The sequence below is a fragment of the Pongo pygmaeus genome, chromosome 9 (assembly GCF_028885625.2).
Source record: "Pongo pygmaeus isolate AG05252 chromosome 9, NHGRI_mPonPyg2-v2.0_pri, whole genome shotgun sequence".
NCBI classification, from domain to species: Eukaryota; Metazoa; Chordata; class Mammalia; order Primates; family Hominidae; genus Pongo; species Pongo pygmaeus.
Window position 1 is genome coordinate 74,969,762 of NC_072382.2, and position 27,825 is coordinate 74,997,586.

General features: G+C 42.3%; 1 protein-coding gene across 3 annotated transcripts in view; it reads right to left on the reverse strand.

The window, feature by feature from the left end:
• The window catches only part of C2CD3 (C2 domain containing 3 centriole elongation regulator), a 149,271-nt gene that overhangs the window by 6,571 nt on the left and 114,875 nt on the right, over nucleotides 1-27,825 (reverse strand). For 2 of the 3 annotated variants that reach the window (XM_054440932.2, XM_063672079.1), the window contains 6 exons: nucleotides 26,512-26,576; nucleotides 21,275-21,480; nucleotides 20,150-20,283; nucleotides 13,974-14,138; nucleotides 8,735-8,955; nucleotides 4,607-5,534 (listed from right to left, as the gene is read on the reverse strand). In XM_054440932.2, coding sequence (XP_054296907.2) covers nucleotides 4,607-5,534; nucleotides 8,735-8,955; nucleotides 13,974-14,138; nucleotides 20,150-20,283; nucleotides 21,275-21,480; nucleotides 26,512-26,576 — 1,719 coding nt within the window. Of the gene's footprint in view, nucleotides 1-4,606; nucleotides 5,535-5,689; nucleotides 5,865-8,734; nucleotides 8,956-13,973; nucleotides 14,139-20,149; nucleotides 20,284-21,274; nucleotides 21,481-26,511; nucleotides 26,577-27,825 lie in introns of those variants that run through there. The other variant, XM_054440933.2, reaches the window with a different exon arrangement.

Below are 27,825 nucleotides of genomic sequence, written 5' to 3' on the forward strand. Positions count from 1 at the left end.
AATGGCACAGACAGTTTCCTTCTGTTACCTCTACTTCCTGAAAGCCCCTCAGGAGGCTGGCAGGTAGCAGGTGTTGAATGATTCTTGCCTAAGGGCCTGCTGGTTAGAAAAAGACCTATTAGAAGTCATTCAGGGGATGTGGGGATGGGGATGTGGCTCCAGGGGGCAGTGCCTTAGGCTGCATTTAGGTGCCCTGCACTGAGGGAGGGCCTGTTTGCCTATTTTCTCTGCTCACATCCAGAAATGAGAGCTCTGCATCAGGGGCTGTCCATGACGGGACATGTCCTCACGTCAGGGACCAGTACAGCTGGTCCAATCTCGATGTGAGCCCTAGAAGGCAGGTACTGTATCTTGCACTTCTCCTCCATATCTTCCCGAGGTACTCAGTGCTATGTTGAGAATATGGTGCTCCACAGGTATTTTTTGAATCAAATCACTGATTCAGTTTAGTTGAACTCTGAAGCGGGTAAAGAGGGGACTATTTTGATGGTCCAATTTTTTGTTTCTGTTTAATAAGTATGGTTCTCACTCCAATTTGCTTACCACATTTTCTATTTTATCATTGTTCTTCTACATTAGACTCTAAACTTCAAGAAAGCAGAGATGATCTGTCTTTTTCATAACCATATTCCTGTCACCTAGCATAGTACCTGGGAGACAGTAAGTACTCAATAAATACCTTGTGAATGAATGAAATGCATTGATTTCTTGCTTTGGTTCAAGTCCCTGATTTTTCTGTAGAGAGGTGGGGGAGGAATGGAGATTCTGAAGGGAAAGACCCTTTGACCCCAGGCCTTCTGCAGAGGCCCAGGTGAGGTAGGATCTATTTGCTGTTGCTGAAACTGCTGGGGACTGCCAGACAGCCAGCTGATGCTGTAGGGAAGAAAGAACTTTGCTGTGAGGTGTCCGGGCTGGCTCTGAAGCATGGAAGTCTCCCTCCCAGCCCATTGCCTCATGTGTGCTTTAGGGTCCTGCTCTAACAGCCACTTTCTCCCACCACCTTTTATTTTGTTATTTTTTTTGAAACAGGGTCTCACTCCCATTGTTCAGGCTGGAGTGCAGTGGCGTGATCATGGCACACTACAGCCTTGACCTTCTGGGCTCAGGTAATTCTTCCACTTCAGCCTGCAGAGTAGCTGGGATTACAGGCACATATCACCACGCCTGGCTAGTTTTTGTATTTTTAGTAGAGATGGAATTTCGCCATATTACCCAGGCTGGTCTTGAACTCCTGACCTCAAGTGATCCTCCCACCTTGGCCTCCCAAAATGCTGGGATTACAGGCGTGAACCACTATGTCTGGCCTCATGAACTTTTAAGTTCCTGTTCCTCAGTTCATAAAAATGTTCAAGTTTCCCATTTAGGGAAACAAACAAACAAACCCCTGACCTTGCATTGTCTTCTAGTTACCACCCAGCTCTCTGTCATTTACTAGATGGATAACTTCAGGGAAGTTCACTTTTTGTGCCTCAATTTCTCCGTTTTTAAATGTATTAGTACTTATTGTTTTGAGGGTTAAATGAATTTATATATGTAAAGTGCCTAGAATGGTGCCTCGATAAATGTCAGCTATTCTTATCTCCTCAGTTTATGTGAAAAAGTTGCCTGTTCTCACTGTCCTCACCATTAGCTGCTTTGACTAATGAAGTTTGGCTTCCATTCCCACCACTGTAAGGTCCTCCTTAACACTAAAACCAGTGATACATATCAGCCACATTCTCCCGGACCTGTGTGCAGCATCAGTGCTGACCATGACGTCCTGAAACTCTGCAGCATCTGCTCCCACGGCACCTCTCTCCACTGCTTCTCCCACCTCCTGACCAGCTCTCCTCACCTCCTTTGTGGGCATGCCCTGTCCTGCTTCTCCTTTGCACACTGGAGATGCCCAGAGTCTGCCTCTGTGTGTTTGGTTCCCCCTTCCCAGGCTCTTCTTGCTGCCCTCATCGATTCCCAGAGATGCCTACCTTTATGGCTGAGCTCAGCCCTCAACTCCAGGCCTGCAACTCCTCCTGGATGTCCTACAGGCACATGCCCCAAACGGCAATCTGCATCGTCTCCTAAACCTGTCTATGTGCTGTTTCCTATCCAGTAAATGATATCATCTGCCGGGTAACTTGTGACAGAAACCTCTAATTACATTTTCTATTTCCTTTTGTCTCATCCCCTGCCCCTCTATCTAATCCTCTCAGATCTGTTCCCCGCGTCTTCATCATAAAGCAGTCTATACTTCAGGTCAGACTTTCTTCATCTCTTGTTATTATTGCAAGTGTCCTAACTAGCCTCCTTGCTTCTAGTCTTCCCTTACTTAACCTGCCCTCTACCAGGCATTGGGTGACTTCTTTTCTCATATGTACATCTGACCATACCCCATTCTTGCTTACCAGTGAACACTATTCATGTGTCAGGTATTGTGCTAGGCAGTTTACATGATTATTTTCATTTTCACAACAACCCAGTAAGTACTATTATCACCTCCATTTTACAGATGAGGAAAGTGAAGTTTCTTTGCTTTAGAACAGAGTCCAAGTACCTCAGCCAGGCATAGAAGTCCTTTAAGATCCAGGCCCTGCCTCACCTCGCATTATCCCCTCATCCCTGGACTCTAGCCACAGTGAACTACTGCCCACAGGCAGCCTCCTTCACCCAGCGAGGCCTCTGCACACACAGTTTGTCCTGACTAGAACTTTTCCTTGTCTCTATTGCACAATGCCTATTCATCTTTAAGGCCTGGCTCTCCTGCCTCTCTTTCTGGGATGGCTCCAAGCAGAGTTAGGGCAGCTCCCTCCTCGTGGTCCTCGCGTTCTGTCCATGTCTCATCACAGTACTTGGCACAACAAACTGTCAGTGTCTATCTACTTGACTGTCTCCTATCTCATAATGGGAACTTCTTGAGGTAAGGTCTCATTCAAATCTGTCCTTGGCACCCAGCACAGGGCCTGGCACAATTTATTTTTGAAAGAATAGTCAGGAAGGCCTAAGTTAAAGCAGCGCTTAGGGTCTGGACACATGTGGCAGCTCCTCCATCGGCCATATTCTGAGCACAGTTAATACTGACTGCAAAGGCAGCAACATCAGGGGCCAGGATCCAGGATGGGTAAGGCCAGGGAGAACTGCACACGAGGAGGTCTATTTTCTAGGCTCAGCCTCCAGCCACTGCATGCTTTAATCCTTTCCTGAGCCCACTCTCCCACCCCTAGGTTTGTCTCTGATCTGCATCAAGAATCATACTGTGTGGTGTGTACAAATGTTTCCACTCATTTGGTTTTCTCAACAATGTTGTGAAACTGTGATAGTTCAATCCAATCTACATTTACCAATCCCTTCTCTGTGTAGTGCTAGGTCCTGAGGATGCAGAAAAAGACAAGGTCTCTGACCTGGGGAGCTTATAGTTTGGTGGGTAAGGGATTTCCGCCTCCATTTTATAGGTGAAGAAATGGGCTCATAAAGATTAAACTATATGTCTATAATCACAAAAATAATTTTGTGGGTCTAGAAGGGTCAAAGTCAGGCTCCCTGACTTCTAGTAGAGGAAGATCTTTAGTCTAGGAAAGCAGCCTGCTTCACCTGCCAGCCATACAATATTCCCTGCTTGTTGGGATAGCAGGTGAGCTTGATCTGATCAGCTGGTTAGGCTACAGGTGTGAAGGCTGTAGATGGTCCTAAGTGGTTTCCTTTCCCCACAACATGCCAATCTGTGTTTAAAAGGAGGGAGTGGGGAATGTCAGGTGCCCCCTGTTCCCATCAACAGTACCTTATTGGGGCCTTGGGAAAGTCCATCTCCATGGTGCCTGTTTAGCTCCATCACTTGCTTTTTTAAAAAAATTTAATCTGGCCAGGCGCGGTGGCTCAAATGCTCTAATTGCAGTATTTTGGGAGGCTGAGGCAGGAGGACTGCTTGAGGCCAGGAGTTTGAGACCAGCCTGGGTGACACAGCAAGACCCCAACTCTTAAAAAAATATTAGCTGGGTGTGATGGTGCATACCTGTAGTTCTAGCTACTTGCAAGGCTGAGGTGGGAGGATCACCTGAGCACAAGAATCTGAGGCTGCAGTGAGGTATGATAATATCATTGCACTCCAGCTTGGGTGACAGAATAAACCCTGCCTCTTCAAAAAAAAAAAAAAAAGTAGGAAAGTCACAATAACTGAGCATCAGTTTCCTTATATGTGCAAAATAGAGATGATACCTACCTAAAAGATTTGTGATGACTGAATGAAAAATGTACATAAAGTGCTCAATGGCAGTGATTTTCTTTCCTCTTTCTCTAGACCCTCTGCTTTCTCTTTCAACTGAGATAAACAGTCTCATTCCTTAGATCCCGAGCCTTGCTTTCAGGTGGTAAAATACCCAACAGATGAATTGGATAAATCAGGGTAGACTAGGCTAATATACTACCAATGCCTAAACCCAGTTCAAGGTATTATGTTTCTGAGGGCTGGTGTTAATGGTAAAACTGTAGCACCTGTCATGCAGGTGGGGTCTTCTGAAGGAATGGTCTTCCCATGCCCCCACAGTGCATTCCATGAGGGTGGCCACTTGCTCACACTCACACTAGGCTAGTCTAAGTACCTGCATCCAAACCACTTGTAGGAAATGCCAAAGGATACAGCAGGAGGCTCTGCTTTGTGGACGTCTCTGATCCAGTTGTCACCTGCCTCTGCCTGATGTCAGAGGAGTCGATGGGTGGTCCCTTATGGTTTTCCCTTCTGCTCTGGGAGGCTAGATTTAGCGGCAACTTCTTGAAGCTATCAGCAGAGTCACTGAGCTCACTGGTGGCAGCTTCATTCTCAGCTGGGGCCTCTGACTCAGGCTCCTTGTTCTGATCTGCCTGTGGTGAGCTCCATCCAACAAACGTGCTGCTCTGTTGAGCTCCTGAGAGTGTCGGGCATGGGATCGGCTGAGGGTTGGCTGAGGCAGACTCGCCAGCAACCGTGGCCTTAGAGGCCTCACACTCACAAGCAACAAGACTTTGGCTAGGAGAACCCTGCCTAGGCAGGTGGGGGTTGACAGCCCTTTCTGGGCTGGAGAGAAAGCTACTTTTGACCATAAGCTCCTCTCTGCAGAAAGGCCCTGGAGAAGGACAAGAGGGGCCTTCCCTCTGCACCTCGTCAGGCTGAGGGCTGATGACCTCACTTGTGTCTGATATGAAACTAGACCAAGGGCTAGTTTTGTCTGTCACCGTGGTGATCTCATTTAAGGTCCTGGGCTCAATGATGTCTTCTTCATAGTCCTCATCACTGTAGGCTGGGCCTGCCTCAGTGTCTTCACTGCTCTGCATCCTTGTAATGGGTACTGTATGCCTCAGGGACTCATGGAGCATTCTTCCTCCATTTGAAGTCTCTTCGAGAGGAGGGGGTGGTGGGGAATCTGTGCCCTTATCTGGAGCTCTTGCCAATGGCTCATCTGGCATTGTGCATTGTTCTTGCAGTGCCTCTGTGTCCTGAGCATCTGGGAGGGTGGTGGCCTTGTTGCTTCTACTCCTGGCTCGGTGAGAACTCAAAGCTGCTTGCGAATCCCTGGTGATAGTCTGCAGATCTGAACAGTAACACATGTCACTCTTATTACAAGGTAGGGCCACAGACCCCTCAAATTTCCCACACTAGCCTCTAGCTTCAGAAGCACTCTGGCAATCAGACTTTGAACAAGCCATAAAGAAAATTAGTCCACCCAAGATTCAGTGAGACTATATTCAAGGCAATACAATTTTTAGTACTTTATTCTAATATCAGAGGACAAGAATCTAATCTATAGTTGTGGATACATCTGTGGAAATGCTTTCAGAGACTATCTGCTCATGCTCAGGAATCCTTGGGAGCTGGGAGTCCTGGTGGGCATGTTCATGCGTCCAGTTACTTCAGTAACTACCTATATTAAAAATCAAAATGAGAATCCACTTATTTACCTATTTGATGACAGTTATTAAAACTACCTATTTTACTTGGAAAATAAAAGCAAGGAAATATCTATCACCCACATGATAAGGCAGGGAAGATTTACACAGAAAATAGAAGCAGCAGGGTATGTTGGAAAGAGCATAGGCTTTGGAGCTGGTCAATCTTGGGTTCAAATCTCTGTTGTCACTTGTTAACTTTGTGATCACAAGCAAACCATCCTCTCTGAGCCTATTGATCTGTACAGTGTAATCAACACCACCCACTTCATAAGGTTACAGTAGAGAATAGACGAAAGAAAGGGGCATACATTGTGTGGTGAATATATAACCACTTAATAAACAGAAGCTACTAGTCATCTCAAATTATTTTTGGGATGGAATGGGAATGAATCAATTAATAAATAGACCCAGTAAATGATACATGTTTGCGAGATTATTCGAGAGGAGAAAATTAGGAACTGAAGGCAAATTTGATTCCTGGGGAATAGGGGTCACATCTCCTTCACAGCACCTAACAGAGGGCTCATTCTACAGGAGGTGCTGGCTGTTCAATATTATATATTGACGATTTTCAGGCCTCAAAGGAATGGGTAGATAGACGAAAATGGAACATTACTACCTGTAAATAGGAATAGGCACGGGGAAGCATGTTTAGTTGACCTAATCCTTTGGCCTGAACATGCTTTCTGTCTCAGAGCAGTCTTCTTGATTTTTATAAACCTGCCCAGCCTTCAAGGCCATGTTCTATTGGATCTCCTCCAGGAAGCCTTCCCAGATTCATGAGTTAAATAAGATTGCTATATGGCTTTGTTCTATAAGGAAGCACTTAAGAATATGACACTGTGTAATTGTATGTTTACCCCATCAGACTGTGAGCTTCTCAGGGCATGAACCATATGTCAGAATCATGCTGTATCTCTAGCGCCCAGCCTAGCATATAGCTCTGGCTTAAAAAAAGAAAAAACCCACTCAGTAACTCTCTCTCAAGTTTCACTCATATCCATTTGTCTGATGGCTTTGTAAAAACAGCATACTGAGGCATAATGGAGCATAATGGAGGCAGGGGCAGGCTTTTGCCGTTTTTATTTTTTGAATGGTTTCCCTGATCTAATCATCTTTCTCTTTTTAAATTCATTCTCCTTGTGAAAACCAGTTCTCATTCAGCCGTCTGCTCGCTGAGAACTTCCCATTTCTTCCAGGATAAACATTAGGCCCCACAGCTTCAATTCTTTTTTTTGTTTTGTTTTCAGTCAGAGTCTCACTCTGTTGTCCAGGCCGGGGTGCAGTGGAGCAATCTCGGCTCACTGCAACCTCTGCCCCCTGCATTCAAGCGATTCTCGTGTCTCAGACTCCCAAGTAGCTGGGATTATAGGTGCGCACCACCTCGTCCAGCTAAGTTTTGTGTTTTTAGTAGAGCCGGGGTTTTGCCATGTTGGCCAGGCTGGTTTTGAACTCTTAACCTTAAGTGATCCACTCACTTCGGCCTCCCAAAGTGCTGGGATTACAGGTGTGAGCCACCGTGCCTGGCCACAATTCCCTTCTCTCTCCTCTTTTAATATGCCCCTTTAGAAAGATTCCCCTATTTGTTTCCACCTCTACTCCAAACAAGCCTTCATCTGTTTTGCTGTCATACTTTCTTTGTGAGAGGATTTTTCTTTGGTTGACTATAGAATATAAGCTTGATGAAGGGAGATAATGCCTGTCACATCCACCACTGTATCTTCCTGGGACAAATAACAGAATAGTGCCTGGCACAGATGGTGCTCAATAAACACTTGACTGAAAATATCCAAGCAAGTGGAAGTCAAACACAGAGCATTTATCTGAGGCCATGGATACCAACAGGTTAGGTATCTGGAAGAAGACAGAAAGAAGGTTTATACTTAGTGTCAATCAAGGTGTTTTTCTCTCTCGTTAGACAAAGAAAATTGAACTTCTTCATCTCTGTGTAGAATCTATGCATTTCGCTCAAGCAGAAACAAGTGAGGGCTGAAGATGCTGATTTAGTTGATTTCCCAGTGTTCTCTGAAGCTTGCCTGATAAAGATTTCTAGGTCATGATCCTGGATCCTGATTCAGAAGGATGGAGTAGGACCCAGGAATCTCTATTTCACAGTAAGTGCCCCGGGTGATTCTTATGCTCAGGCAGGTTTGCCAATATTTGCTCTAGAGCAGTCTCCGTCTTGTCTACACACTAGAATTACCTGGGGAGTTAGAAACAATACTGATGCCTGGGTTCCACCTCAGAGATTCTGTTGACCTACAGTACAGCCTGGGCATGGGGTTTTTTAAAAGTCCCTCAATAATTCCAATACGCAGCTAAAGTGAGAACCACTGCTCCAAAGGGGTTTTTCAAAGGGTGGACTATGAACCCCTAACATCCAGAATCATCTAGGGTGCTTGTTAAAAGTGCAGACTTCTGGGCTCTGATAATTAGAATTTTAAATATGTTTATTGTTTATTATTTTCTCAGAGAGTGGCACAAGTTCAAGAATTGCTATTGAGGAACCACTCATCTAATCTACCCCACTCTTTTCTTGGCTGGGGAAACTGAAGTCCAAGGGAAAGGACATGTTCAGAGTCAGACTCTAAGTCTGTACCAGAAGCCCATCAAGGATCTGGGTCAGTCCAATACTCTTTCCATTGCCCCATGTTGCTGTGCCATACAATTATGTCCCTCCTTTTCAAAAGCAAGATGGTTGAAAAAAAAAAAAAAGGGAAGAGGGTGAAAACAATTGCTCTCTATTTGTCATAGGGCCTTGTCCGAAGGAATACATTCAAATGCTTTTTGAATTAGCACCTAGTGACCATAACATCTCAATAAGAAAGGATCTGAGTCATACCCGTGATTAAGGAGCTGACTTGCAACACCAGGTTACTGGATTTCTCCAGGATACACTGGCTCCCAGGGTCTAGGCTGCTGGCACCTGGCCCAAGATGGTCCCTACAGCTCTCCTGGTGCTGTGAGATGGCCGTTTGAGTCTGAGGGCTGAGGGGTAGGAAAGGCTTGGTGAGCTTCCGGCTGAAGTACCTCTGGATCTGATCAAGCTCACTCAGATTCTTCCTATAAACAAAAGGGGGAGAAGAAGACAAAGGGGTAATTCATGGATATTACGAACATCTCTTATGTCCCCTGGACACTACCGCTTGAGCCAAAGCCTTAATACCTCTCACCTCGTCTATTAATATACTAAGGCCCTCTCTCTCCAATCCACCAACTCATCCTTCACTCCTCTGACTACAATCCTGCTGCCAGGGGCAACTTTCTCCCTCTTTTGTCTGTCTAATGCGATTCCTCATCTGATGTCCAGCAAAAATGCCACTTCCTCAGAAAGGAACCATTCTTGACCATCATTCCAGTCCTTATTTCTCTTTACTTTGACAGAATAAAGCCCTACTCTGCGCTAACACTGTCCTTTGCTACTTCATAACCATTACTGATCCTTCAGGCAAGCAACTTCTAAAAAGCCTTCCCTAAATTAGTTTAGGGGCTCCTCTTCTGTGCTCCATAGTTCTTTCTGCACTCTTCCATCACATCACTCATTTATTTAACACCTATTTCCCCTGATGTACAGTGAGCTCTGGGCTGATTCCTTTACGTCTACTGCACCCAGCATAGTGCTTGGCACAAAACAAAAGAATGTTGGGTGGATAAAAGGACATAAATAAGTGATTTAAAAAATCTGTTTAAAAGCCTTTAATAGGGCCACATTCTCCGCATTCTCCAATAAGAAATCACATCAACATTCACTTGCATAGGATTTTACATTTATGCTTTTAAACATATTATCTTGTTTAATTTTCAGCTAATCATATGAGATCAGTAACTATAAATAAGCAACTTGAGTTTCAGATAATTTAAATGACTTGTCCAGAGCAGGGAGCAGTATGTAGCTACTCAGAATCTGGGACTCCAAGTCTTACGCTTTTTCCATATGAGATGGGCTCTGTTCCAGCTAGGTTCGTTCCTTCCTCATACTTCTGCTGATACTGGAACCTCAGTTCAAGCAACTCCCTGCTCTGTTTCTATTCCATTCAACTTTTAAGGTTGCAGCTCACATTTCTTCTTTTCAAAGTCCATTATCCCAAATCGTTGCACCACCTGTCCCTTAAACACCTTCACACTCATCATTTCACACATCAAACCTTTTCTTAGATTTTCCCTTAATTGTCTCATTATATGTTAGTTCAGTTTCCCTAAGTAGGCCATGGGTGTCTCGGAATAGAAGATATATCTCAAACTTCTCTATTTCCTTAGTACACTCAATGTGCCTGGTACAATCAACACAACATGGACACCAAATACCTGTGACATGAAATGAAAGTCTTTCTATCCTTTTGTTAGAAACAGTCTGCGTGTCTTAGAGGAAAATCCAAATGAGAGGACAAAGTTGATCCTTATTCTATCACTAGAGGCCAAGACTCAAGTCATGGTGGTGTGTACCAAATCACTTAGGTGTCTACATCGTGGTATATGCCACATGGATAAATATCTGCAGGAGGAACATGCAAACAAATGTAACTTGGGGTAGCTTTGGGAAATAAGCAAACCTACTGGTCTTGTTAGACCAGTGTAGAACCATGTAGAACCATGGCATGTCAACCTACGAACACCAAGCTGTAATTTGCTCATCTGTGAAACACAGGTTTATTAATACTTGCTCTGCAGGCCTGAAATGATAGCTGTGATTCAAATGCAGCACTGTTTAAGGGCTCTCTGAATCCAAGGAGGTAATGCAAATTGATCTTACCTTGTTTCACACCCATTTGGTAAAGAATTCCTCTAGATAGTAGCTCTGAAAACCTAGTTCTAGGACCAGCTGCAGCAGCATCACCTGAGCTTGTTAGAAATGCAGAGTCTCAGGCCTTATCCTAGACCTACTGAATCAGGCACTGTGTGGATGGGTCCTAGCAATCAGTGCTGTAATAAGCCCTTCATGGGTCTGATATACACTAAATTTTGAGAACTACTGTCCTAGGGCAGTGGTTTTCAACTTGGCAATATTGTCCCTCAGGATATACTTGGCAATGTCTGGAGACATTCTGGGTTGTCACAAGTGGGAGAGGGGTGCTACTGGTATGTAGTTGGTAGAGGCCAGGGATGCAGCTAAACAACCTACAATACACAGAACTGACCCTCAAAACAAAATATCTGGCCAGAATGTCAATAGTGCCAAAGTTGAGAGAAACTACTCGAAGGTGAAGGAGTTTCTTTTTTTAAGTGGGTTCCAAATAGGTTATGTGAATGACCCAATAAAATACAACCAAATTGTCAATGGTTTCACTTAAACAGCCTACAATCTCTAGCATCTTACTAATATGAAGATAAGAATCTGAACATATTACTTCTTTGTAAAATAAGTTTGGGCAGTTTCCCATAGTCTATAGCAGAAGTCCCCAAACTCTGGGCTGTGTTCGTAGCCTATTAGGAACTGGGCCGCACAGCAGAAGGTGAGCGGGGGCAAGTGAGCGTTACCCCTGAGCTCCGCCTCCTGTCAGATCAGCAGCAGCATTAGATTCTCATAGGAGTGCAAACCCTATTGTGAACTACTCATGTGAGGGATCTAGGTTGTGCACTCCTTATGAGAATCTAAATAATGCCTGATGATGGGAGGTGGGACAGTTTCATCTGGAAGCCATCCCCCAACCCCAACCCCACCCTGTCCCCTGTCTATGGAAAAATGGTCTTCCACAAAACCAGTGTCTGGTGCCAAAAAGGTTGGGGACTGCTGGCCTATAGCACTATTGATCAATTTTTAACTTGTCTCATTAACCAAAAAGATTTAGTCGATGTTTCTTTTCTGAGTTTGCATTATGAAATCAAAGAATAGGTTAGTTTTTGTTGTTGTTGTTGTTCAAATGTAAAGTCTTTTGGCCGGGTGCAATGGCTCACGCCTGTAATCTCAGCACTTTGGGATCACGAGGTCAGGAGTTTGAGACCAGCCTGGCCATCATAGTGAAACCCCGTCTCTACTAAAAATAAAAAAAATTAGCTGGGTGTGATTACGGGCACCTGTAATCCCAGCTGCTTGGGAGGCTGAGGCAGAAGAATCGCTTGAACCCGGGAGGCAGAGGCTGCAGTGAGCCGAGATCGCACCACTGCACTCCAGCCGGGGCGATAGTGCGAGACCCCATCTCAAGAAAAATAAAAACAAAAACAAACAAACAAAAAAAGCCGGAAGCTGCAGTGGCTCAGGCCTGTTGTCCTGGTGAATAAGGAGGCAAGCAAGGCCAGGTGTTCGAGCCCAGCCTGGGCAGCATAGGAAGCCTTTATCTACATCACACACACACACACCCCTTTTAAACAGTTTTTCCTTAAATTTTACATACTCTCCTCCTTTCCTTCCTCCATCACTTTTCACTTAAGAATAATTGTTCTAAGGGTAATAATTCTTAGTCTGACATTCAAGGACCTTCATGATCTGACTCTTAAAGAACTCACCCTGCTTCTCGCATCTTATGCTCAGCTTTTTCCTACATGCACTGCTGGCATTTCCCCAAACTTGACTTGCCCCTGAGCCTTGGCATAAGTTCTTTCTGCACAAAATGTCCTCCAAAGACCAGTTCAAATGTGACTTCTTTAAATCTTTCCAGGAACAGTCCAGAATATTAGGGATTCCCCTGTCTACTCTTGGCCAGGAAAACTGCAGCTCTTACTACCCTGCATTATAATTATTTGGCAACATGGCTATCTCCTCCTCTGAGATGGGCAGAGCAAGGATTGGAGGTCAAGTCTATCTGACCCTGAAGCCGTGTCCTTTCCACTGTGCCACACTTTTCATTAGATAAGCTAGGGGCTGATCTAGCTGATTTATCATTGCCCTTTCAATTCTCACAGCGATTCTCTGGCTCAGGTGCTAACTAAACTAAGAAAGGAACAGAAAACAGTTTTTTTTTTTTTTTTCTTTTATTATTATTATTATTATTATTATACTTTAGGTTTTACGGTACATGTGCGCAATGTGCAGGTAAGTTACATATGTATACATGTGCCATGCTGGTGCGCTGCACCCACCAACTCGTCATCTAGCATTAGGTATATCTCCCAATGCTATCCCTCCCCCCTCCCCCCACCCCACAACAGTCCCCAGAGTGTGATGTTCCCCTTCCTGTGTCCATGTGTTCTCATTGTTCAATTCCCACCTATGAGTGAGAATATGCGGTGTTTGGTTTTTTGTTCTTGCGATAGTTTACTGAGAATGATGATTTCCAATTTCATCCATGTCCCTACAAAGGACGTGAACTCATCATTTTTTATGGCTGCATAGTATTCCCTGGTGTATATGTGCCACATTTTCTTAATCCAGTCTATCATTGTTGGACATTTGGGTTGGTTCCAAGTCTTTGCTATTGTGAATAATGCCGCAATAAACATACGTGTGCATGTGTCTTTATAGCAGCATGATTTATAGTCCTTTGGGTATATACCCAGTAATGGGATGGCTGGGTCAAATGGAATTTCTAGTTCTAGATCTCTGAGGAATCGCCACACTGACTTCCACAAGGGTTGAACTAGTTTACAGTCCCACCAACAGTGTAAAAGTGTTCCTATTTCTCCACATCCTCTCCAGCACCTGTTGTTTCCTGACTTTTTAATGATTGCCATTCTAACTGGTGTGAGATGGTATCTCATTGTGGTTTTGATTTGCATTTCTCTGATGGCCAGTGATGGTGAGCATTTTTTCATGTGTTTTTTGGCTGCATAAATGTCTTCTTTTGAGAAGTGTCAGGAACAGAAAACAGTTAACAGGACAGAGGCTGGTCTGGAAGAAGTCAATGGTTGTGAGGTTGTGAGGGTGGTTATTATTAAGTTTTGGTGAACAATCTGAAGCTCCTGCATTTACAGGTGGATCAATAACAGAGCCCCCTGAAGGAAAGGAAGGTCCCAAGCTGATACAGATTCATCTATGAGGAATCCCAGGAGGCTCCAGGGTCCAACCTGATACTAACATGCAAAAGAGCCCTCTATTAATGTTCCTAGGGCGGTGGCAGGTGATGGAAAAGCAGTAATGCACATTGCCATTTCTCATTCACCTTGTGTCCCACTATGGTTTCCTGTGTCTTTTCTCAGCAGAGCCTCACCTGAGAGAAGTCAGAATGGAGGTTTGGGAGGACAAAGGTGATGTGGTCAGTTTGTCATCACATGGCAAGAGTGCCTCTCCCTGAAGATGCAGGGATTCATGAAACCGGCGAATGTTCTGCACATGCTCTTCATGGCGTGATGCTTGGCTTCTTGTGGTACCACTTCTGTCAAAAAAAAAAAAAAAAAAAAAGGAGCAAAATAAATTCCCAATCAATGAGAACACTGCTAGTGTGACAATAAACAAATCACTATCCTGAAATGGAATGCAAATCTATCCCCACTATCACAGTTCTGGCCTTTTCATTTCTTGCTTGGATTATAAATGTCTCCAAAATAATCCTGTCTTCAATCTTGCCTACCCCCTTTTAATCCATTCTTCACAACTAGCAGAGTGATTTTTCTAAAACATAAATCTGGCCGGGGGCGGTGACTCATGCCTGTAATCCCAGCACTTTGGGAGGCTGAGGCGGGTGGTTCACTTGAGGCCAGAAGTTCGAGACCAGCCTGGCCAATATGGCAAAACTCCGTCCCTACTAAAAGTACAAAAATTAGCCGGGTGTGGTGACGGGCGCCTGTAATCCCATCTACGCCAGAGGCCAAGGCAGGAGAATCACTTGAACCTGGGAAGTGGAGGCTGCAGTGAGCAGAAATCATGCCACTGCACTCCAGCCTGGGAGATAGAGTGAGACTCTGGCTTAAAAAAAAAAATCCCCCCAAAACCAAAAACTATAAATCTGAAGTAATAATAACAAGAGCAACAATAACAACAATATATTTGGCATCCTTATTATATGCCAAGCCCTGTTGTAAGCATTCAACATATATTACGCCATGTGATCACCACCATTCCTTTCTAGCTTTGGCTTTTAAACAAATCTCAAATTCCTGGGCATGATATTCAAGAACATGACTCCAACAATCTTCTTTTTTTAATTCACAGCTTTATTGAGATATAATTCACACACCATACAATTCACCTATTTAAAGTGTATTATTCAATGGTTTTTAGTATATGCAGAGTTACATAACTGTTACCACAATCAGTTTTAGAATATTTTTACCACTCACAAAACAACCTCATACCCATTAGAACCATTCCACATTTCCTGGTCCTAGGCAACTACTAATTTATTTTCTGCCTCAATAGGTTTGCCCATTCTGGATATTTCACATAAATGGAATCATATAATATGTGTTTTTTGGTGACTGGCTTCTTTCATTTAGCATAATGTTTTCAAGCTTCATCTGTAGTACAGCATGTATCAGTCCTTCATTCCTTTTTACAGCTGAATAATATTCTGTTGGATAGATATACCCCATTTTGTTTATCTACTCCTCAGTTGATGGGCATGAGTTGCTTCTACTTTTTGGTTATTAGGAATAATGCTAAAAACATATGTGTACAAGTTTTTGTGTGGACATTTGTTTTCATTTCTTTTGGGCATATAACTAGAAGCAGAATTACTGGGTCATATGGTTACTCCATATTTAAGGAACTTCCAGATTATTTTCCTATGCACCTGCAGCATTTTACTATCCCACCAGCAGTGTATAAGGGCTCCAATTTATCTACCCCTTCCTAAGGCTTGAGATATCTTTTTTTTTTTTTTTTTTTTTTAAATACAGTCACCCTAGTGGATATAAAGTGGTACCTCATTGTGGTTTTGATTTGCATCTTTTACTGTGATTATTGGCCATTTGTATATCTTTTTTGAAGAAATGTCTATTCAGATCCTTTGCCCATGTTTAAACTGGTTATTTGCTTTTTATTATTGAGTTGTAAGAGTTCTTTATATATTCTATATATTATTTTGAGACAGGGTCTCCCTTTGTCTCCCAGGCTGGAGTGCATGGCTCAATGCAGCCCTGACCTCCTGGGCTCAAGTGATACTCCCACCTCAGCCTCCTAAGTAGCTAAGACCACAGATGTGCACCACCAAGTCCGAGTAGTTTTTTAACTTTTTTGGAGATGGGCTCTCACCATGTTGCCCGTCTCTATAAAAAATAATAACATGGTCTTGACCTCCTGAGTTCAAGCGATCCTCCCACCTCAGCCTCCCCAAGTGCTGGGATTACAGGTGTGAGCCCCTTTATATATTCTAGATATAAGATCTTTAACTGGCCAGGCACGGTGGCTCACGCCTGTAATCCCAGCACTTTGGGAGGCCGAGACAGGTGGATCACAAGGTCAAGAGATCGAGACCATAGTGACCAATATGGTGAAACCCCGTCTCTACTAAAAATACAAAAATTAGCCGGTGTGGTGGCGTGCACCTGTAGTCCCAGCTACTAGGGAGGCTGAGGCAGGAGAATTGCTTGAACCTGGGAGATGGAGGTTGCAGTGTACCGAGATCGCACCATTGCACTCCAGCCTGATGACACAGCAAGACTCCGTCTCAAAAAAAAAAAAAAAAAAAAAAAAAAAAGATCTATAACTTGCAAATATTTTCTCCCATTCTATGGGTTGTCTTTTCACTTTCTTGATGGTATCACTTGCAGTGTAAAAATTCTTAGTTTTAAAATTTTATTTATTTTTATAACTTCAATTTGTATTTTAGATCTGGGGGTGTATGTGCAGGATGCTGAGGTTTGGGGTTTGAATGATCCCATCACCCAGGTACTAAGCATATTACCTAACAGTCAGTTGTTCAACTTTTGTCCTCCTCCCTTTCTCCTTCCTTTAGTAGTCCCTAGTTTCTTTTGTTGCCTTTTTTATGTCCACGAGTACCCAATGCTTAGCTGCCACTTATAAGGGAGAACATGTGGTGTTTGGTTTTCTGTTCTTGTGTTAATTCGCTTAGGATAATGGCCTCCAGCTGCATCTATGTTGCTGCAAAGAACATGATTTTGTTCTTTTTTTTTTAATGGCTGTGAGAGTTTTTAATTTTGATGAATCTAATTTTTTTTCTTTTGTTACTTGTGCTTTTGGTGTCATTTCCTAAGGAATCATTGTCTAATCCAAGCTCATGAAGATTTACTCCTCTGCTTCCTAGGAAGAGTTTTATAGTTTTAGTTTTTACATTTAGATATGTGACCCATTTGAAGTTAATTTCTGTGTATGGTGTGAGGAAGGGGTCCAGCTTCAATCACTTGCATGTGAATATCTAGTTGTTCCGCACCATTTATAGAAAAGACTAGTCTTTCCTCATTAGTCTTGGCATCCTTGTTGAAAATTAGTTTACCACAGACACATGGGTTTATTTTGAGACTATCAATTCAATTCCACTGATTTAAATTTCTATCCTCATTCCAGTACTGTTTTGCTTAACAGTAGCACTGTAGTAAACTTTGGAATTAGGGACTCTGTTCTTTTTCAAGGTTGTTTTGCCTATTCCACGTGCCTTGAATTTCCATATTAATTTTAAGATCAGCTTGTCCATTTCCACAAGGTCAGCAGGAATTTTGATAGGGATTGTGTTGAATCTGTAGATCAATGTGGAGAATATTGCTATCGTAACAATATTAAGTTTCTTAATCCATAAATATGGGATGTCTTTGATTTTATTTAGACCTTTTTCAATTTTTTTTTTTTTTTTTTTTTTTTTTTTTTTTTTTTTTTGGCAGACAGGGTCTTACTCTGTTGCCTAGACTGGAGTGCAGTGGCATGAACATGGCTCACTGTAGCCTCGACCTCCTGGGCTCAAGCAATTCTCCTGCTTCAGTCTCCCGAGTAGCTGGGACTGCAGGTGTGCACCACTATGCCTGGCTAATTTTTTTGATTTTTTGTAGAGATAGGGTTTCACTTTGTTGCCCAGGCTGGTCTCGAACTCCTGAGCTCAAGCAATCCTCTCACCTTGGCCTCCCAAAGTGCTGGAATTACAGGCACGAGAGACCATGCCCAGCCTCAATTTCATTTTTGGTTATTCATTGTTGGTATATAGAAATACAATTGATTTTGCTTATTACGTTTTAAAAGTTTGTGTTTCAATTTTTAATATGGTAAAAATTGATAGATATAACCCACATAAACAAACCTGTTTGGGTCATCACTAATTTTTAACAGTATAAAAGGGTTTTGAAGTGAAAATGTTTGAGAATCACTGCTTTATTAATGTGTAACTGATATAAAATAAACTTTACATATTTAAAGAATACAATTTGATGAATTTTAACACATGTATACATCCAAAGAAACCATTACCACGAGATAATGAATATATCTACCACCTCCAAAAGTTTCTTCTTGTCTTTTGCAATTCCTTCCTCCTTTCCTCCTTATCCACCCTGCCTTGTCCCTAGGCAACCACTAATTTGCTTTCTGTCACTATAGGTTAGGATGCATTTTCTAGGATTTTACATAAATGGAATAATATACAATGTACTTTTTATTTTTTTTAAGAGACAGGTTCTCGCTCTGTCACTCAGGCTGGAGTGCAGTGGTGTGATCATAGCTCACTGTACCCTTAAGTACCTGGGCTCAAGTGAGCCTCCTGCCTCAACCTCCTGAGTAGCTAGGACTACAGGCAGGCAAATTTTTAAATTTTTTTATGGAGATGGGGTCTCACTATGTTGTCCAGGATCGTCTTGGACTCCTGGCCTCAAGTGATCCTCCCATCTCAGCCTCCTAAGGCACTGAGATTAAAGGCCTGAGTCACCATGGCTGGTCCAATGTACTCTTTTTCGTCTAGCTTATCTTCCTTGGCATAATTATTTTGATATTCATTTTGTTGTCTATCAATAATACATTTCTTCTTATTTTTGAGTAGTATTAATATTTCATTGTATGTATACACCACAATTTGGTTATTTGTTCACCTCTTTGTTGATGGACACCTGAGTTGTTTACAGTTTTTGGTTATTAAAAATAAAGCACAAAGACCAGAAAGTTTGGAAACTGCTGTTCTAGGCATTTCGCATGTATTATTAGTAATAAAACCTCTCTCTTAAGGCTGCTGTGAAAACCCAATGAGCTAATGTATATAAAGTCCATATAAAAGTGAGTTATTCTCATTTACTCTTCATAACAGCTCTTGAGGTACTATATTATTTTCATCCTACAAATTAGAAAGCTAAAGCTCAGAAAACTAAAGTAATTAGCCTCAGGTCACATGTAGATAGTAAGTGGTAAAGCCAGGATAGGATTCCAGATCTGTCTGACCTCACAGCCCACTTCACCACCCTGTCCCTTGAGCAGGGCAGGGTCAGGAAGAGCTGGATCTCTGGTAAGATGGTTAGAGAGGGAATTATAGCCTAGCCTTAAATGGCTGTCTGTATATACTATGACACTTTGATGTGGCCCTTCTGAAGTGGTAACAGGGACATCTTTATGTGGACAAAAGGCAAGCCATTAAACTTTTAGCTTTTAAAATTACTAAAGCGTGGGCACTAGAGATACCCTCATCCTACCCATGTGTTCCACTGATTGGGTATGGTCAAAGTGACACTTATAAAAGAGATAACAAAGGAATTATCTAAAATCTGGGATCTAGGAATTGACAGATACATAGCTCTCTTTGTACAGAGGACCAAGGATCTCTTCATGTGGTGATCAAGTAGAAAACTATATAGCCCCGAATTGGGCATTAGAGTGGTTACATGATATTAGCGTTTTCTTGGAATAAAAGGGTCTGCTCAGTAACTGCTCTTGTAGGAAGGGCTGCTGTAGGGGAAGATTCCTTGCCCTTTCCCTGAGCTGAAGAGAAAGACATAGGAAAGACTGGTGTAGGCAGCGGGGTGCTTCAAATGGTACTAGGGCCTGTAAAGAGGTAGAATGGAAAGCAGCAACCTTATTCTTAGACCCTATCCTTGTATAGGATGGAACATGCTCTAGCCCTGAGAGCCATATGCATGTTCAAGGCTGGCTTAGTGAAAATGATGGACCAGTTGCTTTTTGTAAAATAAACTGGCACATAGTTTTAGGAGGGGAAAGAAGATGTATTTCTCACATAGCTGATGACTGACTTTAGGGATAAAGGTTAAAGGCCTTTGAGGATAACAGAAACTTGTCCCTTGTACTGAAGTGACCCTTCTGATAGCAGTACAAATTCTAGCTCCTATCTTATAAAAACTTTGTTTTCATAGGATCTTGGGGTTTTTGGAGTTGTGACAGAAGATCAACAAAGCTCTTACCCTGTCTTGTTTTTTCCTCTAATAAAGGAAAGAGAGAAATGATAAGCCAGTTCACACACTTCCATTTTTTAACCCCATTTCTTCTCATCATCAAGAATCCACTCACCTCCCAGGAGACGAGAAATCAAGTTCCTTTGAGGAGGCATGAGCAAGTTGGTCTAGGGTCTGCCTTGCCATGTGGCTGGAGAATGCAGCATACATATCAGAGGCAGGGAAGGAAAAGGGACTGTATATTGGGATCTGTAAACACAACAAGAAAAACGGTACGCTTGTCACCATAAACCCATTCGTAACAAAGCAGTATATAAATAAATTTGTAAAATTTATTGTGTGCATTTAATTTACTGAATACTTTGTGTTAAACACTGTGCTAAACAATTTACATACATTTTCTCATAATCTTATGAGGCAAGTATTATTATTATACTCATTTTACAGACTATGCTATCAGATTGCTTTTCAGTTGCTTTATCTATATTTATGCTCTTGTTCCTCCAGCTATTAATACACTGTAAATGCCTGGATGGATATCATTTTACATTTACCTTACACATGAGGATAATCTAGCTGTGAAATTTCTTGTCTTAGGACTACCAGGGTTGGGCTGAAGAAATGACCTTCCTATATAGGGACCAATGAACTCTGTTTTCTTATGCACGCTTTCATTCAGTATTTATGGATGACCACTCTGTGCCAGACCCTGGGCCAGGCAGGAGAGACAGAGAGATGAATAGAAAACATAGTCTTTGCCTTGATAGAGCTCCCGTATTTTTGATAGTCTGGGAAATTCTTCTTTCTTTTACAGTTAAACTCCTTGAAAGAGTTCTGTGCTTACTGTGATCAATTCCCCTCTTCACATTCTTTCAATTATTTTTTTAAATGAAAGACTAATGATATCAATGTAACAGAGTTGAAAAACAAGTCAATTGATAGAGTTTCAGATTGTATATGACAACCTTGTTTTATTTGGAAACTGAGATATAATTAATGTATTATACAATTCATCCTTTTAAAAAGCTCAATTCACTGGTTTTCAGTGTATTCAAAGTTGTGTAACCATCACTACTAATTCCAGAACATTTTCATCACCCCAAAAGGTCAGGAGGTTGTTACAAGACACAAATAGTATATAACGTATTCTATAAGCTGGAAAGTGCCAAACATGAGTAAAGGATGTTCTTACAGGTCAGTACAATTCGTATTGGTTAGGGATGTGAATCTCCATACATACCAGTGATTTTGAGGTCTCCACTCCACGCCTTGCTTGCCTTTCTTCTTTGAAGTGTATCAAACTCTCCAAAGGGGAGACAGCAACTTTTATCTGCCCCTGGCACTCTCCACTGAAGTCTGTGATGTTGTACCAGCCACAGACAAACTGGAAGCCAGACAGAAGTGGGGAGAGGTCCACCGAGGCAAAGCCGATCACCCTCTCCTCATCTGTAGAGGAAAGAGAAGAGCTGGGCAATGTGGCTAGGTATGTCCTGCCACTGAGATTAGAGGGTGCACACAGAGAAGCTGATTCAGGGGATGGAGGAGTTTAGTGATCCCAAAGCCATCAGAGAAGACAGATAATGAAGTTGAGAGGGAATGGCAACCAAAGCCTGCCTTCCCTGTTAGGAATTCCCTTTCTGTATGGTGGGAAAAAGCTGGCAGGCTTGCACTTCATTCTCTCTCTCTCTCATTTTGAAAGAGATGGGGTCTCACTCTGATGTCCAGGTTGCAGTGCAGTAGCATGATCATAGTTCACTGCAGCCTAGAACTCGCAAACTCAAGCAATCTTCCCTCTTCAGTCTCCCAAGTAGCTAGGACTATAGGCACACACCACCATGCCCAGCTAATTTTTAATTTAATTTTTTTGTTGAGATGGGGTCTCACTATGTTGCCCAGGTGGTCTTGAACCCCCAGCCTCAAGTGATCCTCCTGCATTGGCCTCCCAAAGTGTTGGGATTACACATGTGAGCCACCCCACCTAGCTAGTCCTCTTGATATAGGCAATTAGAAAATAACACTAAACTTAAGAACTTATTTTTCCTAGGCTACCATGTCTCAGTGATTTTTCTCAGGGCAGTAATGTCTTGCAATTACGGAATTATGAGAGATTTGCATTTTCCTATTTATACTTCCCTATATTTTCCAAATTTTCTACATATGTATTATATTTAATTAAGAACAAAGTGACACAAATTAAAAAGGAAAAACAACTCCCTGGAGAACAGTTTAGGGTGCAAAATGAGCCTGGGCTCAGGCTCTTCTCTATATGGTAAAGGGGCTGCCCTTAATGACTGAGAAGATTCTCTTTTTATTGGACAAGCTACCATGCAATGACCTTCATTCTCATATTCTTTGCTACTTATTCCTCATTTCTGACATGAAGTAGCTGGGGACACACAGGTCTCTGTCACTTCATGAATTTCTATTTTATATAGGCTCCATTCTGTATAGTGAAATCAAAGGCTGGATCTACCAAACACTGATACAACTGTAGGTCTATAAACTGCTTAATAAATCAAGGAATGCATATTTTCCAGAGGAGTAATCGTGAAGTTCCCACAGTTCCTTGGGCACATTCCTGGTGACACTAAATTCATCACATACTACATAACATTTGTTTGGACAGCTTGCTGTCCTTTAGACTGGAACCTAGCTAAAAGATGAGAAAAGGTATTACACTATGTTCCCTACACTCTCCATACCTGGCATAACATCTTCCTGCATGAAAAACTTGATAAATATTCACTGAAAACACAAGTAAACTGGCCAACCTAGAGCGGGACAAAGGAGCAGTGTGCCACAATAGCAAATCTAGGTATGGCTTTGACTGGAAAACACATTCCTCTAACTCCCTGAGCCTCAGTCACACACATATAATGAGAAGTACTGAACCAGATTCAAGATCCCCTTTGGTTGAGCAGGTGGCTCATGCATGTAACCCCAGCACTTTGGGAGGTTGAGGAGGGAGGATTGCTTAAGGTCAAGAGTTCGAGACCAGTCTGGGGAACATAGCATGACCCCATCTATAAACAAAACAAAACAAAACAAAACAAAATTTGTGGGGTATAGTGGTGCATGTCTGTAGTCCCAGCTACTTGGAAGGCTGAGGTGGGAGGACTGCTTGAGCTCAGGAGTTCACAGCTGCAGTGAGCATAATCCTACCACTGTACTCCGGCCTGGGAAACAAAGTGAGATCTTGTCTCAAAAAAGAAAAAAAAAGATCCCTTTCAACTTGGAAAGTTTTCGATTCTACAAACACTTGAAGCTGTATTCCCCAGAGTGGGGGTCAAGTAATTCCTACCCACTGGGGATGAAGTATGATGGAGGGTTCTGCCTAAAATGAAGGTAGGTACATCCTAAACATACCTGAGGAGTGCTTTGGCTAAGCAGATCACGGAGAAAAGGAATGGCTTGGAAGAGTTAAATTTAACATCGGATTAACAGGACAATCCACCATTCTCCCTTTGCTGTTAATATTCTAGTCATCAAGAACTTCCCTCAACTCTTTCTTGACTTGAGACTTTGTATTTGTTTTCCCCTCTGACTACAGTAAATCTTGCCCCTTCATTCCTCAGCTCAGGTGTGCTCCAGAAGCCTCCTCTGACATCCTAAGTCTGGGTTAGACATCTCCTATCAGAGTACCCTGTATTTGTCTAATCATACTACACTGTACTTTTTATGTCCCACACTGACTGTAGGCTCTGTGAGGATAGGGATCATGCCTGTTTTATTTTATCTTTGTATCCCTAGTACTTAGCATGGTGCCTGGCACAGAATAGAAACTTAAATAAAATATCTGCTGAACACAGCTTGGTTGGATTTGAGTACTTGCCATACTAGATGTGTTGAGTTTGTGTGGAAATGATAGAATTAACCCATTTATGCTGGAGTCTGCAAATTTTTTTGCAAAAAATCAGACCTTGGTAATGACCTTGAGCAGTAGGATATAAATAACTCCCACAAGCTTAGCGTTCCAATAATGGAACACCAGGCATAAATGGGTTAAGGGGAGAGAGACATCTACATACACTGAGTAGTGGTCAGTGTGGTCTAGGCATTTTCCTAACTTTCATTTATGACCAGATCTTACTAAGACCCTCTTGAAGTCCTGGAAGGTAGGGAATGTATTTTATTCTCTACATTCCAATAGTCCTAGCATAGTACCTGACACATAGTACACATAATAATAAAAATAGCTCCATTTATTAAGCAACAATTATGTGCCAAGTACTTTACATATATTATCTCTAATCCTCACAAATTCTGCAAGGCCAGTACTATTATTCTAATTTTATAAATAAGAAAGATAACAGGAAAGAGGTGAAGTGATTTAATTCGGGCCACATAGTTATTATAGTAAACAGCAGAGCCAAGATTTGAACCCAGGTCTGCATAAGACCAAAGTTTATTCTCTTTTGCCTGCTAAAATAAGTGCTGAATTGTGAACCCTGGTCTGCTTGAGAATCTCTGTGGTACTTTAGAGAGAAGAGAGAAAAAGCCTAGAAAGGAGGGTGGAGCCCAGCTAAATACAGCAAGAATTCCTTGTGTTGATTCAGACTCTTGCTGTATTTATGAGGTTGGGTAGCAGTGGAGGAACTAAGTGAATCCAAAGCAGCAACATAGAACTCATCATCAAAACAAGGGACTCACAGCAGCACTCACCAACAGGAGCACAGGCGGAGAGAGAAAGGTCAGTCAATTCCCTTTACACTCTGATTTCTCTGAGGTCTTTACTAGGGTTTGAGGTAAGCTCCAAAAATCACCACTGGTGAACAAAAAACTGTGACTCTGTAGGCTGTGTGGGTGACTCAAAATAAATCAAGATTTGGAAATCAGGGCCTAGCTGGAATCTTAAAGAAGCTAGACTTAGAGGTGAGATTTAGTGAGACAAAATCTTCTAAGCTGTGAGATGGTTAGACGTCCTCATCACTTCAATTTTCCAAGTTTTCCAATCCTACTAGCATGGTGAAGTACAAACAGTGAAGGCTGTACAGCCAGTAAGAACTGGGTTCAAATACTGGCTCCACCAATTAATAGCTATATGACCTTAGTCAAGCCACCAAATTTCCTTGGGCTTCAGCTTTTACAGCTATAAAATTAGACTAATTTCATTTTTACTGTCAAGAATTAGAGAGTTTGTAAAGTTCTTAGCACGTTATTGCTCAGTAATAAAAACAAGAAAAACTGATATGCTATTTACTAAGTGTCAGGCCCTTACTTAATTCTCCAAAAACCCTATGAAGTAGGTACTATTATTAGCCTCAATTTTATAGATATGGAAATAGGCACAGATAAGTCATTTACCCAAGGTCACACTGCTAAAGTAAGGGGCAGAATTGGCATTTGAATCCAAAGAATCTGGCTTCAGAGTCAAGCCTCCTAATGTTGCTGTGTTATGCCTCTTAATAAAACTGGGTCCAAAGACCATAACATCAGCACATCCCTCTGGGGAAGGTTCTTAAAATAAGAAAAAATATGTGGTTAGACTCTCTTCTTGTGTACTACCTGAAAATGCAAGGGTCTTGGTTAATAAGCCAGAGTCAACAGAAGGCTTAATATCATCATACAAACGTGGGGGGAAACCACTTGTATGTGGCAGGCTGTACATTATGATGGTTGACAGATACAACAGGAAAGACTGAAATGTACTTGGATTTCTGCACTAAGCAGGTAGTCAAACAAAATTATATAATTTTTAAGTACTTGAATTCTGTAGGAGAATAGGCCAGGTATGGTGGCTCACGCCTGTAGTCTCAGCACTTTGGGAGGCCGAGGCAGGAAGATTGCTTGAGCCCAGCAGTTAGAGATAGAGGAGTTAGAGCCTGGCAACATAGTGAGAAATTGTCTGTACAAAAAAATAATTAGCAGCCGGGTGCAGGAGCTCACGCCTGTAATCCCAGCACTTTGGGAGACCGAGGCGGGTGGATCACGAGGTCAGGAGATCGAGACCACCCTGACTAACACGCTGAAACCCTGTCTCTACTAAAAACATAAAAAATTAGCCGGGCGTGGTGGCAGGCGCCTGTAGTCCCAGCTCCTTGGGGGGCTGAGGCAGAAGAATGGCGTGAACTCGGGAGGCGGAGCTTGCAGTGAGCCAAGATCGTGCCACTGCCCTCCAGCCTGGGCGACACAGCAAGATTCTGTCTCAAAAAAAAAAAAAAAAAAAAAAAAAAAGAAAAATTAGCTAGGCATAATGGTACGCGCTTGTGGTCCCCGCTACTCAGGAGACTGAGATGATCATGCCACTGCACTCCAGCTTAGGTGACAGAGCAAGATCTTGTTCAAAAAAAAAAATTTTTTTTTACAAGAGAATAATGTGGCCTTCTGGGGGATTACCCTCTACCATATATCTGCATTCCCAGCACTGTCGGGAATGCTTCACTTGGTTTGAAAAAAATAAAAAGGAATGGTAAATTGTTAACAGGATGTGAGCTTATTTTTATAAGCAAGCAGATATTCTTGTAAAAGACTTCATACCTCCTTTATGCCAAACTTTGAAGACCAGGGTTTGTTGTGGGTCCAGAAGCAGCTCTTTTGATAGCCTATTAAGAAAAACAACCACTATAAACAAAGTGTATAGGAACTTCCTGTAGTATAAAACTTAGATTTGAAGAATATCTTGTAATTTGCAAAGCACTTTCCCAACACTATTTCTTCTTAGCCATCTTCTAGGATATATTTTTATCTTCACAGTTAAAATGAGGGGATGGACGCTCAGAGAGGTGAAGTAACTTGCCAAGACTTGAAAACAGGCTCCCCTGACACAACATTTCCTCCCCACCACTCCCAAAGTTTCCCTAAGACAGAGGAGGAAGTATGGAAAAGAAGTTCCTCAACATGTGTTTAAGAGTTTTATTGGAATGGGTAAGGATTCCGCTTATGCCTTAGAATGAGAGAATGGAGAGAAGGGAAGAGGAGGAGAAAAAGAACATTTATTGAGTGCCTACCTTGGGCCAGGCATGGCCCCACGTGTTTCATATACATTTAATCTGCACAAAAGCCTATAACATGGACATTATTATCCTTATTTTACAGATGATAAGGTTGGGCTCAGAGAAGTAAAATGGTTTGCTTGAGGTCACTTAAGAGTCAGTAAGTAGTAGGGCTGGGATTTGAACCCTGGCTTGCCTGACCTCAATGCTACACCATGCAGAGGCAAGGCAACAAAATAAGAAAATGCCTAACTTTCACACCAGATAAAGAAGCTGAAGTGGAATCCACTGAACACCTCCAATACATTTATATATTACATAAATTACAGTTTTAAGTGACAACGCTTTGGAAAGTTCCAAACCAGGTGCCAGTGCTCCAGGTAAGTAAGATGGAGATCTAGAGAAAACCAAGAGGCTTGATTTCATTCCCCAAACACCACTGGGGAAGTGAATAGAGCCTACTTCCCGACCAATGAGCGGCACGGTGCTAAAGTGAAACAAATATTGGTCAGAGATTCTAATTCTAGCTGGGAATCAAAAGATTCACCTCTGAATTCTAGCTCTGCTATTATCACCTGAGTGACTCTGGCCATGCACTTAGCTTCTTCCAGGCCTGGTTCTCTTACCTGTTAAATGGGATAATACTATTGACGTGCAAGTTGCTATGAAGATCAAAGGAAACAATTTTGTGATAAAGGAATTATAAATAGTGCCATTATTCATTTTTCTTCCAATCCTGCCTTCTGTTACCAACAGACTATGTAGCCTCCCTGGGCCACAGTCTCCTCAAGTGTAAAGTGAAGAGATGAAATCAGGAGATTGCTAATGTCCCTTCATCACGTTTGTGACGTTTTGTAAT